The sequence below is a fragment of the Oreochromis niloticus genome, linkage group LG8, assembly GCF_001858045.2.
Source record: "Oreochromis niloticus isolate F11D_XX linkage group LG8, O_niloticus_UMD_NMBU, whole genome shotgun sequence".
Classification (NCBI taxonomy): Eukaryota; Metazoa; Chordata; class Actinopteri; order Cichliformes; family Cichlidae; genus Oreochromis; species Oreochromis niloticus.
The window spans coordinates 4,564,794-4,582,948 of NC_031973.2; the positions used below are offsets into that span (position 1 = coordinate 4,564,794).

An 18,155-nucleotide genomic window follows, 5' to 3' on the forward strand; every position below is an offset into this window, starting at 1 on the left:
ATGTAGCAGGGTTCGATCTGCAGTGAGGACACAGTGTGTGGACTGTAGTCGTGTGGACTAATGAGATAACTAATGACTAACAAAGACATTCACGGTGTAACTTTGACTGCAGTGAAACTGAGTGATACTAGTTTTGAGTTTTTCTAGTTGTACTGGCACAAAGAAAATTTCCCTTCATAAAGGACCCGATACGTGGCGACCAGATAAAATATTTAATCCATGTGACAATGAGTGAAGTAACCGCCGGCAACACAAAGCCTCAACTTCAAGACAGGTTTATTGAAGCGACTGCCAATAAGAGCGTACAATCCTTTTGACTTAGACCTATGACAAGGTGGTGAATAATATTAGAGAGATACCGAGGAAGCCTGGAAGGTCTGCCAGCAACCAGCCATCAGCCACAAGTACTTAAAATATGTTTTCAAAAATGAAATGGAAATAAAATATGTCATACACATAGGTTTATTCCCAAAATGTAACATAATGTAAAATTTAATAGAATTTGGTCAATGAAAATGTACTTGACTTGTATACAATCAGTTTATACCAACTTATTTTCCTTAATGATTGAAATTTTTGAATAAATAAACCTTTGATTTTACAGAGTTCATCTGCATTTTACTAATTATTGCTCCATGTCCACGAGGGCAAAGAATCTGTTTTTTCAGTGTGGATAAAGGAAACCCTTCTGATGGTGTGATAAATGGCATCAGTAGAGCCATTTGTCTTTTAAATGATTGTCTCTGTCTCATGAGCGACCAAAGCCTCGAGCTTTCCCAAACTCCAAACAACTCTTATTTGTTCCTTAAAATATGCCAACCTTTAACCACAGAGGTGGCCGGTCAGAAAAAGAACTCATATGACTTTTTCGCAAGGATCATGAGTCTTGTCATCCAGTCCTAGAAATATCCCTTCAAGGATCTATCATAAAAACATCTTACAAAAACCAATAGAGCAATTTCCAATAAAGAAGAAGAGAGATGGCTGGCTGGCTGGCGTTCTTAGTCACAACAACATTTGTTCAGTACAGATTTAGAAGTTGAAGATTAGAGTTGTTGGACTAAAATATAGTGAATGGGACGCATGACGTTTTTCAGTGTGGATGAGGCGGGGATTAAACATGCCCACGCTTAATCTCGGCGTAGACACCAGTAGGTTACATAAATCCACTTACAGCACAGATTACTGTTGGTAGGTTGGGGGAAATCTGATCACAATGGATTTCTGAGGCACAGACAGTGGGCTTAGGCACCGATTTGCAAGAAGATGGGTCTGTGTTTACGTGAAATCTTATCAGAAGGCCTCATGTGGATTCAGTATATGTGAGCGTGTGCAAAATCAAATGCTTCCCAGTATTCCTGTTTCCAAACCAGGAGTGGCACAAGCCCCCATGAAATCTGGTTGGCCCTCCTGCAAGGCTCGGGGATTACTAGCCCCTGGACCGCATCCTCTGTTTACGTCTCCTGTTGGAAAGTTGGCTCCAGAAAGTACATGCACAATCACTGCAATGAGGAGACATAAAACAGCAACAAAAGAGCAACAAAGAGATGCAGAAATGCCAAAAGGAGAGGTGCAAAATAAAAATAATAAAGCCACAGTGAGATCACCAATGCCAGCGAGGCGCCAAATGAACACAAATGTGGACAAAATGAACTGCAGAGAGGCACAAACACACACAAAATGACTGCAAAGTGAAAATAATACCACAAAGAGACACAGAACAGCAAATAAAATTTACTAAATGCAAAAGAAATTTAAAACTTCCCCAAAAAATGGCACCAGAGATATGTAACACTTCCACTAAGAGGCACACAAGTACCCTGAAATTACATAAATTGAATGCAAATGTATGAGCCAGAGTGCCAGAAGAGGGAAACACAAGATTAGGGATGACACAAAATGACTGCAAAAGACACCAACAGAATAAAGGTCGAAAGAACGACACAGAGACACAAAACAACCAGAAAATAAAAGAAAATGTAGACAAAACTATGCTAAAGTACCACAAGGATGTGTTAAATAATCCACAAGAACACAGAAAAAGACCAAAAAGATGAGTAAACCTCCAAAAAGACAGAAATACCCCCAAAATATATAAAATGTCAGCAAAGAAATGTAAAATTATTTTAAGGTTATTTAAAACGATATGCGAGACACAAACATAAATAGTCGCAATTTAAAAATGCATTGATCAGCAACAAATAGATACATTTCTAAAAAGCCAAGCAAAATGAATATAAAGAGGAAAACTACCCAAGAACATACTGAAGGGCAACTACAAACTTCCACAAAGACACCAAAAAAGCCAAAAGTGACAAAAATGATATCAAAATATAAGATTTTAAAAGAAGAAAAACTAAATGTACAAAATGACCTGGAAACTACACAAAGTGATTGGAAACAGACACAAAAGTACCAGCAAACAAAGTGCCTAAGATGGGAAAAGCACAATTTAAAAGAAAAATACAAAGACTGAAGAAGGATTCTCAAATGTTGTGAAATATGGGCTGAAAGTGATGAGTAAACCTTCCACAAAGAGATCCAACAGTTACATAAAAATACTCCACAAGTACCACAAAATGATCGAAAATGACTGCAAATGAACAGAAAACAGACAAAAGAGAGACAAAACAACAATAAAGAAAATGACAGGAATAAAAGAGTTAATGCACAAAGGCTGAAGAGAGTCCAAGAATTCACAACAATTTGCAAAACTTGCACAAAAAAACTCACAAACATAAAAAAGTTTAATAGTTTAAGAAATGTGAATAAGAAAAGCCATAAAGAGATACAAAAACAATACAAAACCACTTCAAAAAGATGCAAACGTACCACAAAGTTATAGACACAAAATGACATGAAAAAGATACAAAAACCTGCACAAATATCTGCACAAAAGGGCCACAAAGAAAAAATGCAAACGGCATAATAAAATGCACAAAACTTCAAAGTTTTGTGCATTTTTTGTGGCTGTTTTGCTGCTGTAACACAGCAAGACCTGTTACATGTTTGTGTTCATTTAGACTCAATTTTGCCTAAATCCATCCACAGCTGTAGGATATTTAGAGATATTATTCATATTTGAATATTTACCATTGTTTTTGGGGTTCGTTTATTGCCAGAAATAGTCAGTTTAACAATTAATTATGAACAGCTTTGCATTCAGATTTAAATTGAGCCTTGACAGCCCTGTTGGGAATGCTAACACCCACTGCTGTTTAAAATCACAGCGGGAGTCATCCGTCAAAAATCGAAAAAATAAAAGAGGATTTTTCGCCCTTTGAAGTGTCCTGTCTTATCCAGAGAGAAAAAAATAAAAACTATTTCTGTGACTCAAAAGACTCATCTTGTGTTTCTCTTCTTCTTCTGCAGAAAAAAAGCAAGATGCACTACCAAATAGCCGTGATCATAAACTTCCTGGGTCACTGCATCTCCATGGTGGCGCTGCTCATAGCCTTCTTCCTCTTCTTGTGTTTGAGGTAAGTGTTGGTCTCGCTGCCACCAGTCCACTGATAATCCCCGATGTGACAGAGACGTCAGTATTTTCCAGATCCCAGTAGGTTCAAAGCATCTCTCGTTCTTATTCAAAAACCCATTTGGTCATGGGATGAAACCTCCCCTATCTCAATCCCGCAGATGTAAAAAGGGTTTAGACGCCCGCAAAAACTAGGGCACATTTCACCCCACAATTGGGAATAATAGACCCATCTCAAAACCGGGAGAAAACAGTCTCACGGAGGCCTGCCGGGACAATCGGTGGAGGCGGAAAAGGGTTTCTCTGGCAAACCGAAATAAGCCGTGCATTAACGAGAGAAAGGTCTTAGCACCCTCGACAGCCGGGGCTGTTATCGATCCCCGAGACACCCCCGGGGAGTGAGAAAAGCGTGAAAGGGCACAGAGAGACATAATAAGTAGAAGCTCTACAGGACAGCATTTATGCACAACCTGTGTTTGTGGGCCACAGTGGCATGAATAGAGAGGAGGGGGAGGAAGAAGTGTCAGGAAGCTAAAAATGGCAGGAGAAGGAGTTTGGCATTTATTACTTACCTTCTTGACTTTGTAATGAAATTGAGGGAAAACGGTGTGATGGAGGGGAACGCCGAGGCTTCTGTGCACTGGTGTGGATCTGGAAAGAAGGAGAGGAGCGCAGGGAAGAGTGGGGCGTAACGTTCATTATAAAATAGTGCAATGAGCAGTTTGGCGTTTCTTGATAATCTTAATATAAAAGACAGTTTGAAGGGATTCTTTCCACAGAAGCTCACGAGTCTCCCACTTAATCTAGCAATAATGCAGATTTATGCCGCGGACATGTTTAATAAGTTCTGTTTCCAAGAGCTGCATTCATAATCTCCTGTTATTTATCAGAATGGCACATTCCTCGGGTTTGTGCTGGTTTTCAGTTTTGAATTCTTTGTGAAAATATGAATTCGAGCTTCTGCCGAGTTTTTACTGTTATGCCCAATGGTTTGAAATTTTGGGTTATTGTTTGGATTTCTCTCTTTTAGTTGATCTTAGGCTTCATTTCCTGTGACATCACTGGGTTTTTGATGGTTATTCTAGCGATCAGTCTCAGTTTTGCATCGTGTATTTCAGTTCATGTGTTGGTTTAATTTCTTGCCGTCTGTTTGTCCTCCAGGATTCCCTCATCTCTGTCCCCATGTTCACTTTGTTTTTGGCTGTTTTCTTATCTCATACTTGTTAAGTGTTAGTACCCCTATCTATTTCATTCGCCTTTGGTTACTTCTTGTTTACTTTGATAGGGTTTTTATTTCTGCTTCCTGTTTGTCTCCCATCAGTTTTATTTATAAATCCTCAAATATCAGTAACAGTCGCTTCAAGGCACTTTATATTGTAAGGTAAGGACCCAACAACATTAGAGAGAAAACAACAACAATCAGACAGCCCCCTATGAGCAGGCACTGGGCGACAGTGGAAAAGAAAAAATCTCTTTTAACAGGAAGGAAGCTTAGGCAGAACCAAGCTCAGGGAAGGGCGGCCATGTGCACAACCGAAAGAGAGGACCAAAGACACGCTGTGAAAAAGAGCCAGAGATTAATAATGCCTGATGATTAAATGCAGAGAGCTGTATAAACACAGCCAGCAGCCTATTGCAACATAACTAAGGGAGGATTCAGGGTGACCTGATCCAGCCCTAACTATATGCTTTATCAAACAGGAAGGTTTTAAGCCCAATGTCAAAAGAAGACAGGGTGTTTGTCTCCTGAATCCAAACTGGGAGCTGGTTCCAGAGAAGAGGGGCCTGAAATCTGGAGGCTCCAAGGAACCAGAAGTAAACCAGCAGTTTAAAGTGCTTTATTGTTGTCATGTGGTACTTTGAGGTCATTAAGATAAGATGGGGCCTGATTAAGACCTTGTGTGTGAGGAGCCGGATTTTAAATTAGCCTCTGGATTTAACAGGGAGCCAATGAAGAGAAGCCAGCATGGGAGAAATATTCTCTGTCCTTCGAGTCCCTGTCATTCTCTTCACTTGTCTCATTACCCTCCTGCTGGTCCTTCCCTAATCAGCCCTCTTTGATTATCCCATCTTCCACTTAAGGCTTTTTCAAAAGTGTCTGTTATGTTTGGTTATGCTCCCTGTGCGTTACCCTCCATGAGTGCCTGGATTTGATTTGTCTTTGTTTGACATTTTAGACTTCTCTAATTTGTTCAGTCCTAAGTGAAAGCCTGTTTAGATCTAAGCTTCCATTAGAAAATCAGTGTTTTTTAAAAAGATAAACATGATGTATTATATTCAGTTTAAAAACAAGCCATGGGTGGGTGTAAGTGGGTGTAGTCTAATAATCCGTACAGTAAACTGTTTGATTACTAATGGCTGTTAATAAGTGATTATCTTTGGATTTTGAGCTGTTGGTAAGACAAAAGAAGGAATTTTAGTTATTCTGCTTATGAGGACAAGTATGTGGCATGAACTATGCTACACACCACAGCATCTGCAGTGCCCATCCCTAGCTGAGCTTTTACAACGCAGGAGTCAATAAGAAACATAATCCGTGGAATAAATATACACATTAAGAAACACTAAACTCAGAGCACAGCAGAAATATAGATCAGCGGGACAGCACAGGGTGCAGGCTGCAGCATAATAAGGCCCCATTTAACAAGGCAGCACATTATTCATGACTGATCCCTCTTTAAAAACACCAAACAGGAAACTGTGTGTCCCGAAATGAGGATTTACATAATGCCACCTTTCAATTTCCAGTAGATGTTACTGAGCCCAGAGCGTTCAGAAGAACCAGGAGGTCTCTGAGCACCTGATGAGCCTGATTATCCAAACTTTGCATATTTAATTTATTAAGAACCATTTTAAATTCAATACAATTCAATTTTATTTATACAGCAGCAAATCACAGCGATAGTCACCTCAAGGCACTTTGTATTCTAAGGTGGACACATACAGAGAAAAACCCAACAATCATATGACCCCTTATGAGCAAGCACTTTGGCCACAGTAGGAAGGAAAAACTTCCTTTTAACAGAAAGAAACCTCCGGCAGAACCAGGCTCAGGGAGGCGACTGGTTGGGATGAGAGAAGGAAGACAGGATAAAGACATGCTGTGGAAGAGAACCAGAGATTAATAACATGTCTGATTTAATGCAGAGAGTCTATTAACACATAGTGAGTGAGAAACAATCAGTTTGTTATTAGTTAAACCTTGTTCGTACCAGGTTAGACTCCCTTTTGTCAGTTGCTGCAAATCCATGATGAGAATCTCATGTTCCACCACAGCCCAGAGGTGATCTATTCCACTGAGATCTGGTGATTTTGGAGGCCGTTTGAATACAGTAAACCCATTGTCCTGTTCAGGAAACCAGTTTGAGATGATTTGAGGTTTGTGACATGTTGTGTTATCCTACTGGATGCAGTCATCAGGAGATGGGTACACTGTGGTCTTAAAATGATGCCCGTGGTCATCAACAACATTCAAATTCAAACTTTGACGCTGCCATCTGAATGCTGCAGCAGTGTTGCATGATGGAACACTCAGACCAGCCCATGCCACGTTCAGGGTCACTTAAATAACCATTATTCCCAGTTCTGATTCTTAATTTAGCCTTCAGCAGGTCGTCGTGACCATGTCTGCTTATCTAAATGCATTGAGTTACTGCCTTATGATTACCTGAGTAGTTCCACCAATCACTTAAAACATACACAGTTTATTTGTTTGTTTGTTTTGTTTATTTTTACCTGACAAACAAGGATCAGGCTGAAGTCATTACTAAGTAATCTGAACGAATGGAATATTTCTATCCAATTAAAATGAATGCACTTTTTTTGTGTACCTGAAAGCGAGGTGCCTTCAGGTACACTCAAATGGACCTCGGGATAATTAGTTGACTGCAGTTTTAAATGAGGTCGTCTGTCGCTTTGAACCCTAACCGAAGAACGCCAGCAGCATGAAGAAGTATCAATTAATGTGTTCAATTAACCACCACCACCCGAAGGCCTCTGTCTTTAACAGATAACAGATAGTGCCTGGTCTCGTTTTTATCAAAGACACAAGCAGTTTAAGTAGTATGACGCTACACAAGCTTTAGTAGACCACAAATCAAACCATTTTAAATGAAAGCAAGCAAAACAAAAAAGCCAAAACACAAATAAACACAACAAAGTCTAATAAATCTTAAGAGCATGTAGCAAAAATTTAGGGTAATCTTCCTTCTAAACACTCAGTCCTTCCTTTCCATCATTTATCATGTGCTACAAACCTGCAGAGCGTACTGTTGGTGTTACTGTGATTAAGGTGGATGGAGTATTTGTTCCTGTTGTTTCTGTAGAAAAGGTCCGATAACCTCACTGTTTCTCAAATATCTGCTCCAGTGACTGGAAAATAAGAAGAGGTTAGTGTTACTGAGGAATGTTTCTGAAGCTAAAGATGTTTTTCTGAGCAGAAATGTCAAAAGCAGCTGCGTGTTGTCCAACTTTAAACTTAACAAGCAGCGTGAATGGGACAAAGCAGTGACAGGAAATTGGAAGAAACGCTGCTTAATTGGCAATCATTTTAAAATTTTTGGTGCTGACCGGCACATCCAAGTATCAGGTTGTGCAGCTGGTCGCTATGCAGATGAACGAGTGCCTCTGTGCAGCATTGTAGTGGATTATTTCGTGGCACAAAACACACTTTTGCACCTAATTTGGAAAAAATGTGATAAAATATCAAGAGCAAATGGTAAAAAAATACAGTCATTTTAATATTTCATTCGCTGTAATACCATCAGGTGGTAAAGTTGTACAGAGGTATTGGCCTATCAGTCAAAACGACCACATTCCCTAATAATTCATAACTAAAGAGCAAAAGTGCTCGTTGGCGCAGGCCTCAAGTGGTCATTAGAGGAACTGCAGTTTGCATACTTTGATGTTGCCTTCATTTTACAGCCTTTGAAGTTGCTGCTTATTGTGAACATCTGACCTAAATTTAACTATGAAGTGAAGACTTATGACATCTATACTGCAATCATAATGTTCTTTAATCTGGAGCAAAAACTGGGGAGTGAGTTGGAAAACAAATAAATAATAAGGCCTACAGGAAAGCAGTCATTATATTTTGCACCTAACAGCAAATAGAAAATGTAATTTGTGTTTATGCTTCAAAGGCAAAGGTACGCAGAGAATTAAAAGTCCTGCGTTGGCAATAAAAGTCAGGAGGAAGAGAAGTTGGCTTTCAGATTCTCCATCAGAAAGCAGCAGCTGGATGCCAAAATCCTGAAGTTACAGCAGGTCGTACCTCCTCATACTTCATTTCCTTTTACGTGACAAAGAACACCTCCATTTCTTCCCTTCCTGGACACATTTACGCTCTGATCCCTGGCAATAAAACCCCTGTTATCATACAGCATATGGCACCTCTTCAACAGAAAACATTCAGCTCCCTGATTTTAGCCGGCTGACTTGTTTATATAAAAATGCATCTGTTCATGTGAGTCTCAACGAACGTGACATGTGTCTTGCTCAAGGAGCGTTTGAGAGAAGTCAGTAAATAACCATCCCTGCGACGAGTGAACATGCAGCTCTACCTGCTGAGCAGCTGCTGCCCCACTTTGGTTGATGCCTATAAATACTCAGCTGTAAAAACTGTCATTTCAGTTCAGTTATTCATCCAAAACTGACCCAGAATCAGAAAGTGGAACTCATTCAGCCTCCTAAATGTTGTATCGGGTTTCTAAGAGTTATAGCTGTCACTGGTGGCGCATGTAACAGCATCTTAAACCGGGTGTTTCTTATTGAAATGCGCCTCAGGATTCGCACGTTTTCCCTACATGCACGGACAGATCTATAACACCGAATCCTCGAGTTGATCTGACTGCAGTGAATCTTAGCCCAGCAGTGGAGCTCCTCACTGGAGACTGTGAGTGTGCTACATGGCGTAATACTTACAGTGAAAAGCTTACTGTGCAGTAATTCGGGTTAAAAAAAAAATAGGCCACCCGGGCCACTTGGATTACCGGGGATCCATCTTCTTACTGTTCACACTGTCAAAACTGTGAACTGTGAACACTGAGAAGCAAAGTTAAGTTTTGTGCTCCAAATATATCTGGAAGAAACTCTCAGAGAAAGCCAGAAATGCAAACTGTCCTCATTTAAGAGAGGGGCACAGCAGTGGTAAAGTCAGCAAATCTTCTAAAATGTCATCGTGATCTTACCTAAGTCCTTCCTGCATACCAAACAGTGTCTGCAGCAGAATTACTGGGAACACAGTGGCCATGCTGAGCATAAATCCAGCACCATCTGAGCTCAGACCACATTTCTATTTTCAGCAGAAGACTGAACATCGTTTCCTCTGGAGAATCTTTATTTTTCCTGGTGTGTCAAATGGATTATTACATCTGCCAAGAGGGTTATGTTCTTGTCATCTGTCAGTCTCCCCCCTGTTTGCAGGATTTGGGAAAACTACCCGGCAAACATTTTGACGTTGAGTACCTGCCAGATGACCATCTTTTCTCAACGCCTAGTCTCGGCGGAAAAGTAGTTCCAAAATGAAAATTGGGCCGACATCAGCGACAGAACGTCAATGACATAATGACCGGGACAATAAATGTTTTATTTAATCCTTTTATCAATAAATGGAGAAAGAACGTTAAACAAAGCTTTAAAAAATCATGTTAGGACAGCTACCATGACAGCAACTCAAACTGGCACCCTCTGATTTTAGAGACCATTTCCTATCGAAGGAAAAGGAGGACACTGTGATTGGTCCAGGAGCCAATTCCTTTGTAGTGTTGACTGGTTATAACTTCATATTACTGGCACTGGCACTGACTGATAAAAGATTTGCATGAACAGGAATTACAGACATTTTTATACTAAAATACTCAAAATTAATTGGAAAAACTAACATCATTTTAAATATAAGGTGTCTTTTAAATTCTTGAATGAGAATCCTTTGCAGTATCTGACTGTCTGAAGTCTAGCCTGTGATAAAAAGCTGTTTCCTCCCTTGAGATGCTTTGCCTGCAGCTACCTTCAGTTGCTGCTTGTTTGTGGGTTCTCTTCCCTCTGTGCCTTCTGCTCTGTTTGGCTGAGATCAGGTAACTGATGTGTCCGTTGAAGAATGTCCCATTTCTTTTCCTTGAGAAATTCTTGGGTTGCTTTTGCAGTTTGCTTTGGATCGTTATCCATTTGCACTGTGAAGGGTTGTCTGATCTAAGCAGAGAGTACAGCCCTGTATACTTCACAATTCATCCCACTGCTTCTATCAGCAGTCATATCATCAATAAATACTAGTGACCCATTTCTGCTGGCAGCCATGCACGCCCATACGATGCCCTCCGTGATGTGGTGTGCTTCAGATTGGGAACTGTTTCTCTCCTCGTGTCGTGAAATGCATGGAGATGAGACCTAACTGCAAACTGCAGAGTCAGACTAGAAGAAAACAAAAAGTGAATCTTTACTGTGGCTGATGTCCAAAAACACAGAAGAAACCAGCAGGGAACACCCTAGGAACTTCACAGGGCTGAAACACAGCGTGACACAACTAAAAACACAGGCTATAAATACACATGAAACAGGAGGGAAACTAAACACAGCTGAATATGATCAAGGTAAACAACAGACAGGAGGTAAAACCAGACATGAGAGAATGTGATTAGCAAAGTAAAGCTGAATGCGAGTAAACTGAGTGGACAGAGGGAGACACTGAGGAGTCAAAGGAGCTAAAACATACATATATATGTAATAATCAAGCTAAGAACAAAGAAGTCTTAATGAACAAGAACCTAGAAGTCCAGAAACACCTTATCCTTTTCCCCCCATCATTCTTCACCTTGTTTTCATTCATCCACAGATTTTTTTTAAATGTAATTTTCCAGAACTGTTCAGGCTCTTCTAGATGTTTTCGTCAAAGTCTAATCTGACCTTCCTGATCTTCAGAGTAACCAGTGGTTTGCACCTCGTTCTGAAACCTCTGTATTTACATTCATGAAGGTGTCTCTTGATTGTAGTCTTTAACAATGATGTATCTACTTCCCCCATATTTTGGACTTGATTAGATGTTCAGTCAAATAGTTCTGTCTAAATGCACTTCAGGTGTCGTCTGTGGCCTTTCGGGCCTTTTGGTGCTCCTGACCAGGGCTTTCCTCATTTTTACGAATGCACCAGGTTTGTTGATTTGGCAGGTCCTAAGGTTTCTGCTCTGTCTCTAACAGGTTTATTTTGTGATCTCAGGCTAACGATGGCTCCTTACCTTCAAACCTTTTTGTCCTTCAGACTAAAAGTTACTTGGTTCAAGCCTTGGAATCGACTCGAGCTCTTTCATCTGCTTAATTTCTTACAAAATAACAACGGGAACAGGACTCAGACATGAGTCCTGTTCCCGTTGTTATTCAGCCGACTACATCAGCCGACTGATCAATTACTGTCTAAAATATCTGACTGTGTATAAAAATGGCAGTAATTTCTAAACAGAACTTGAATCATTTTAGTTGTTTGATTTAAAATCTATTGTGGTGGCGTACAGATGCAAAGCTACAAATTTATGTCTGCGGTTGTCATATGATTCTGGACCTTCAGTATGTTCAGTATCACATGAATGAAAAACCCAATTCAAGTATAATCATAATATAAAATAATAACATTTTAAAAAGAAAGCGTCATTGTGAGATTAGAAGAAAAGAAAAACGATTTTACTGCGTCTTTAACAAAGACTTGTTTGCAGGAGCATGTAGCCATTCTCTTAATTAAGTCCCATCAGGCCACACTGCCCCCACAGGCAGTATGCCGAGGGCAGTGAGGTGCTCGCTGTGCTCCTGGCATGGTGGCAACATTATAACATGATGTGGGGAAATTATCTTCTCATTTGTGGAACAACAGGATTTAAAAAACACAAACTTATTTGATTTTTATCATCTCAAGGCTGCTTTTAAAACCTTATTTAAAATGACACTGCAATTAATCCAAACAGTGTTTGAGCATTTTGAAGCCTGCTATGTTACTAATGGGGTAGAGCGTCTTCAGAGAGAAATAAAAACATGATACAATTTGTACAATGTGCAATATAATAAATAAGTAAATACAATGCTGCTGGAAAATGCTGCTCATGCATCTGCTCAGTCAGCACAAAGCCAGTGAAAGTGACACCTATTAAGAATTAATGCATGTTGAAAAATAAATCACGTCACTCATGCTTGGCAGAAGAGGAAGCGACCCTCGCCGGCTGATAATGCCGTCAGCTGGTGACAGCTAACGCGGCCGTCACTGCAGCGAGCGAGGATGGTGTGCTCAGTCCGTGCAGTCGTATGTTTCTATTTTCAAGCGCTCGCTCTGAGGCACTTGGGCAGATTTTAATTGTATCCCCAGGTGAATTTATTTACCGCATTTAAATAAAGAAAAAAAACATCAGGCTTTCAGGGCATTACACAAACAAAAGAGTAGAGCAGGAATTAAGTCTTACTTCTTATTATATAAGTGGGCATTGATGGGAAATGTTCCTTTTGAGGCTACATCAGCTCGTTATTCTTATCTATCAGCTTCATTTTCTGTGTTTTCGATATTATAATTTGTAATGTTGGAGTTACACTGTGACTGTCAAAAATAGACTCAAACTCAGCAGGAGGAGATAATTAAATCAGATATTTCCTGCCAGCTTTGCTCACATGTTTGCTTTTAAACTACATATTTTTTTTTATCTTTCTTCTGAGAATTAAATTAAGCTCTTGACCTAACGACAAGAGAAATGTTGGAAAAGCAGCATCAGCAGTTGAGTTTTCCCTCTTTCTGTTCTCACAGGAGCATCCGCTGCCTGAGAAACATCATCCACTGGAACCTCATAACCGCCTTCATCCTGAGGAACGCCACCTGGTTCATCGTCCAAATGACCATGAGCCCCGAGGTGCACGAGAGCAACGTGGTATGAGCCCATTTATGTGAGCTTTAATGCAAAAAAACAATAAACTTTGGTTTTAAAGTAAAGGAGATGTTTAACAGTAATTTATCAACAAAATATTTTCATTTAAATGCCTTAAAAACAAAACACACTGATGAGCCAAATATATTCATTGGGTGAAATGTTCCTTCAGTGCCAGAACTCTGTAGCTTAGTTTGACTTAATCCCATTAACAGTCCTGCTGATGGAAGAAGAACATATGTATTAATCCAGGTGTGAGTAGACCTCTGTGTGTCAGCCTGTGTAGGAAAATGTTGTTTTTACTCTTTTTATCCAATTCAGTTGAATCCAATTTCACTGATACATCACCAACAACAAGCACTACAACAGTCACCTGTTATATTGTAGAGTAAAGATCTTATGATAATAGAGAGAAAACCCCAACAACAACAATCAAACGACCCTGTGAGCAAGCACTTGGTGACAGTAGGAAGGAAAAACTCCCTTTTAACAGGAAGAAGCCTCTGGCAGAACCAGAGGCTTGATCATGTAAATAATGGATATAAAGTCTATATGTTATAGTTAGATTGAAATATTTTTGACCACCGAATTTAATTTTTTATTGGACATAACAAAAAAGAAACAAATTAATGCATTAAGGTATAAAAGTATGTCTTCCATAATAAGTTTAAGCTTGATTAGTTTAAATTGTTCTCAGAATCTACAAATATTGACATTTTTGCCTTTAATTTGTCAGGTGAAAGTAAGACTAGAACAGAGCAAGTATGAAGCCATGGATAAAAGCTTGTAGATATGGCAGTTTTTTAGCAGCAGCAGTATTATCAGTTTGTCTTGGTTGAATTTAATTCACTAACAACACATTAAAGTCTGCTTAAATGCAGATAATTGGTTTCATTTTGCAGATATGGTGTCGCCTTGTGACCGCCTCCTTCAACTATTTCCACTCCACCAACTTCTTTTGGATGTTTGGAGAGGGCTGCTACCTCCACACCGCCATCGTCCTCACCTACTCCACCGACAAGCTCCGCAAGTGGATGTTCATCTGCATCGGCTGGTGTAAGCAGCCTTACTGCTTTTATGTTGAATTATCTGCATTAAAAAACACTTCTACAGTTATCAGTTAATATTTAACAAGGACATTTTGGGGAAAATGGGAAACATTTACCAAAATTCTCTTGCAGAGCCTCTGATGAGATTGGCCCAGAGTTGCCACATCAGTTCAGTAGATTTTTGGACCACCAAGAGTCTTTTTTTCTTTGCTCAAATAACCACTTAATGACAAATCTAAGAGCTTTTTAACAAATCTTATCTACTTACCAAACTAAGCCTAATCATCAATGACTAAAAACAAGTTACAATAAATCAGGACGGTGCAGCAGCTTGTAAATGGCTTAAAAGGTGATAGTGGTGTAAAATCCAGTTTTAAAGGGCTGCATTGCAGGCTCAGTGTCATACTCCCGTCATCTGACGCACACAAAAATATATGAAAACAGCTTTTTTACGAGTTCAGGCATATTAAAATATGTATAAACAGACAAAGCAAGGGAAAAACAAACAAATATCTGACACCAGCTGACGCACGGCAGGATGCAAATATGATGAAACTCTGAAAAAACTAATAAATTCACGCACCATCAAGTGGCATTTTATTTGCAGTACATCAGCACTGGATTGAAGTCACTCTCATGCATACTTTGAGAAAGATGCAGGGGATTTTTTCAAAAAGCGAACCTATTGGTTTAATAACAGCAGTTTAGATAAATCTCATTAAGTGGAACATCAAACACTTCTTAATGGAGTGATAGAAAGGCTTAATACAACTAACAAAATTGTAGCAGTTCAAAATAAAACAACAAATGACTGAAAGAAACCCGATGTAACCCTACTTATGGTTTATTAGCACGAATGACCAAATTCCCACTAGGCCAGTATCAGATAATCTAGGATCGGCAGGAGCCCAAGATATAAACATCAACAAGGAAGGACCACACCAGGGTAAACAGTGCACAAATTGTTATATTTGACACACAGCAGCTGCAAATAAATGTACTTGAAACAATAAAATAAAATACAAAATATTTCCCCCAAAATTAACAAACTAAAAAAAGTGCGCGCATACAGCTTTCTCTGAGTCAAACGTATGAATGAATAATGTTGGATAACTGATGGATCGCTGGGCCCGTTCAGTTTGTTTAACTGTTGTCCTACCACACTCCGGTGAAGGAAGAACATTTGTAGTCCTGCAGGTGTCTGAAGCTTCGATGGGAACGAAGCTCTGGCTTCAATAAAATCTCAGCAAATCCTATCCACTTTGGGTTGGCTCGCCATGCAGTTAACTGGAACTGTGGAATCACTGCTCCTCGATGGAGGCTTGCTTCAGACTGGGTTCGTCTGTCGAGTCATCCTTGACAGTTGAACCGGGTGAAATTCGGAACAACCAAAAGAACTGCGGCAGACTCCGTTGCAACTCCTAGCAATTCGGCTTCAGTAACATTAGTTTGCCGAGCACATGAACAGGAACGAAAAGGCAACTACAGAATGTCATGTGGTCAAGGACAACAGCAAGGGTCGCTGGGAGCTCGTTGCTGATTGGCCAAGTTACACAATAAAAAAATCTACTAAATCGTTTACATCATACACCCAAAAATTACTTTCTACTGCTCTTTTTTTCTAGCTGGGCTACACCGACATCATGACATTACAGATAAAAGATGGTGGCTAGCTTGGTTTGACCCCGATTCATCAGCCTGTATAACCTCTAAAGGTTCATCTAGCTTTTTCTTCCACTGTCAGAGCTAACACACAGAGAAATACACAACCGTTCACTTAGAATCACCAATTAACCTATCCACAATAACTTTAATGTCTTTGTACTGTGGGAGGATGATGAAGTAGCCTACACACAAAGGCCTTGGACAAGTAGTGGATGCAAACCCAGGACCTTGTTGCTGTGAGGCAACAGTAAAGTAGTTTTTTCAGCATTAAACTAACCTCTTCTGGTCCTAATTTAAAACTTAAAGTCAAGAAAGTAGGTTTAATTTTCTTACTAATCTCTCAGAAAGAATTCCCAAAATGTCAAGCTAAAGACACTAAATGCTTTAGGGTTAGATTCACTTTGACTAATGGGAGTGTGTAGGCCCAGTCACACAGGCCTACAAATATCGAAACTCCCTGCCAACCGGCGGTCACTAGGAAAAAAGCTGTAGTTGCCGGGGGGGGGGGGGTCGCTGATCAGCCTGTAGGCCTGTGTGACTAAACCTTAAGATTATCAAAGAGATATCTCAGAGTCCAACTATGAATTTCAGAGCTCCTGTGAGTTTCATCTCAAAAGAAGTACCTGAACATCAGATGCTATTTTATCAAACAGCAGGAGGCAGCTGACTTGATGGAGATCCCAGGATTTTGTGCGGCAGCTGGAAAATGCCTTGGTGTGGAGTTCACTGACAGCCTGTTTCACACTGTCAAACTAAACTTTGAGTTGTTGAGATTAGGTGTATTGTCTAGCTGGATTACATTTCCCTCCGGGGATGATGTGAAGGCTCGGTGTGAAGGAGAGACCGCAGCACATTTCATCAAAATAAATAAGGTCAGATTTTCTGTGCTTTACTATATGTTGGATCACTGGCTTCAGGAACACATTATTGCTTTCCACAAGTCAGGAGGTGGACAAGAGGAGAAAACAGCAAGAAAAATGTAATTTATCAAGGAATCTGGAGCTGTGAGGGGAGAATTTCCTGCTGATGACAGTAAATTTCCCACAGTGTGGAAATATTCCAGAGATTTGACTTAAATGTGTGACTCGTTGGCGCGTAGGGTCTTGATGCTCCTGTTAGTATCATTTCAAAGTGAGTGATGGCTGTTTTTTTCTGCTTTATTAAGCTTCTATAAGTTTGTAAATCACAAGATCACTCCGCATTATCGTCAGCCAGAGTCCAGCTTTTTATTCATTCACAAAGAAACATTCAGATGGTGACAAGTCTTGGCTTGCATCTGTGGATCATGGCGCACAGGCAACAATTGCTCCTGACAGAGCTTGGCAGTCACTGGTGCTGTGCTTTAAAAAAAAAAGAAAAGGATTTCATATTCCAGCATGAAATCCCTGGAGTGATATTTTGTGATTTGAATAGCAGAGAAAGATGAAAGAACCACCTGTCATTTTGTGTTTTTTTGCCTTACAGGTATACCATTCCCGATAATCGTGGCGTGGGCCATCGGGAAGCTCTACTACGACAATGAGAAGTAAGCCTCTTTTCAAGATATTCAACAAGGAACTTTTTATTCTATCCGGGTAATAAAAGGACAAGGGCAAAGCGTTACATTAGGGAGATGAATGTCTATTAATAATCAGCCGTAATCACATTTGCATTGTACAATATTCTTAATTACACTCTAGCCCTGCCAGCATTTCATTGGGAGTGCTTGCTCTCTTTTCACACCTATTAGCGAGGTGAAAATTGATTCGGCAATTTAGAAACGGGCGCTGAATAATTGGAAAAGTCGGTTGATACGCTAGATATCTCTAATTGTCACTAAATGCAATGAAAAGGCCAAAACCAGATTCTCCAAAGTCCTAAATCTGACTCCCCTGTGCTTCTGAGCTCTGCTGTGGTCCAGAAACTATTAAAATCTGTGAGTGACATTTTCCTTCATTACCACGAGCATACGCTGTAGTTTATTTTGATTCAGTCCCCCCACACAAACCATCCTGCTGCCAGAAAAATAAAAATCGCTAGAGCAGTGAATGCATCAGAATCAGCTTTAATGGCCAAGTCTGATGACACATTCAAGAAATTT

The 18,155-nt window shown here is 39.9% G+C and overlaps 1 protein-coding gene across 1 annotated transcript in view; it reads left to right on the plus strand.

The window, feature by feature from the left end:
- The window catches only part of LOC100696279 (corticotropin-releasing factor receptor 1), a 93,336-nt gene that overhangs the window by 51,792 nt on the left and 23,389 nt on the right, over positions 1-18,155 (plus strand). Inside the window, exons 6-9 of the mRNA XM_005453701.4 lie at positions 3,373-3,479; positions 13,244-13,364; positions 14,264-14,417; positions 17,540-17,600. Of these exons, the coding sequence (XP_005453758.1) occupies positions 3,373-3,479; positions 13,244-13,364; positions 14,264-14,417; positions 17,540-17,600 (443 nt within the window). The remainder of the gene's footprint in view (positions 1-3,372; positions 3,480-13,243; positions 13,365-14,263; positions 14,418-17,539; positions 17,601-18,155) is intronic.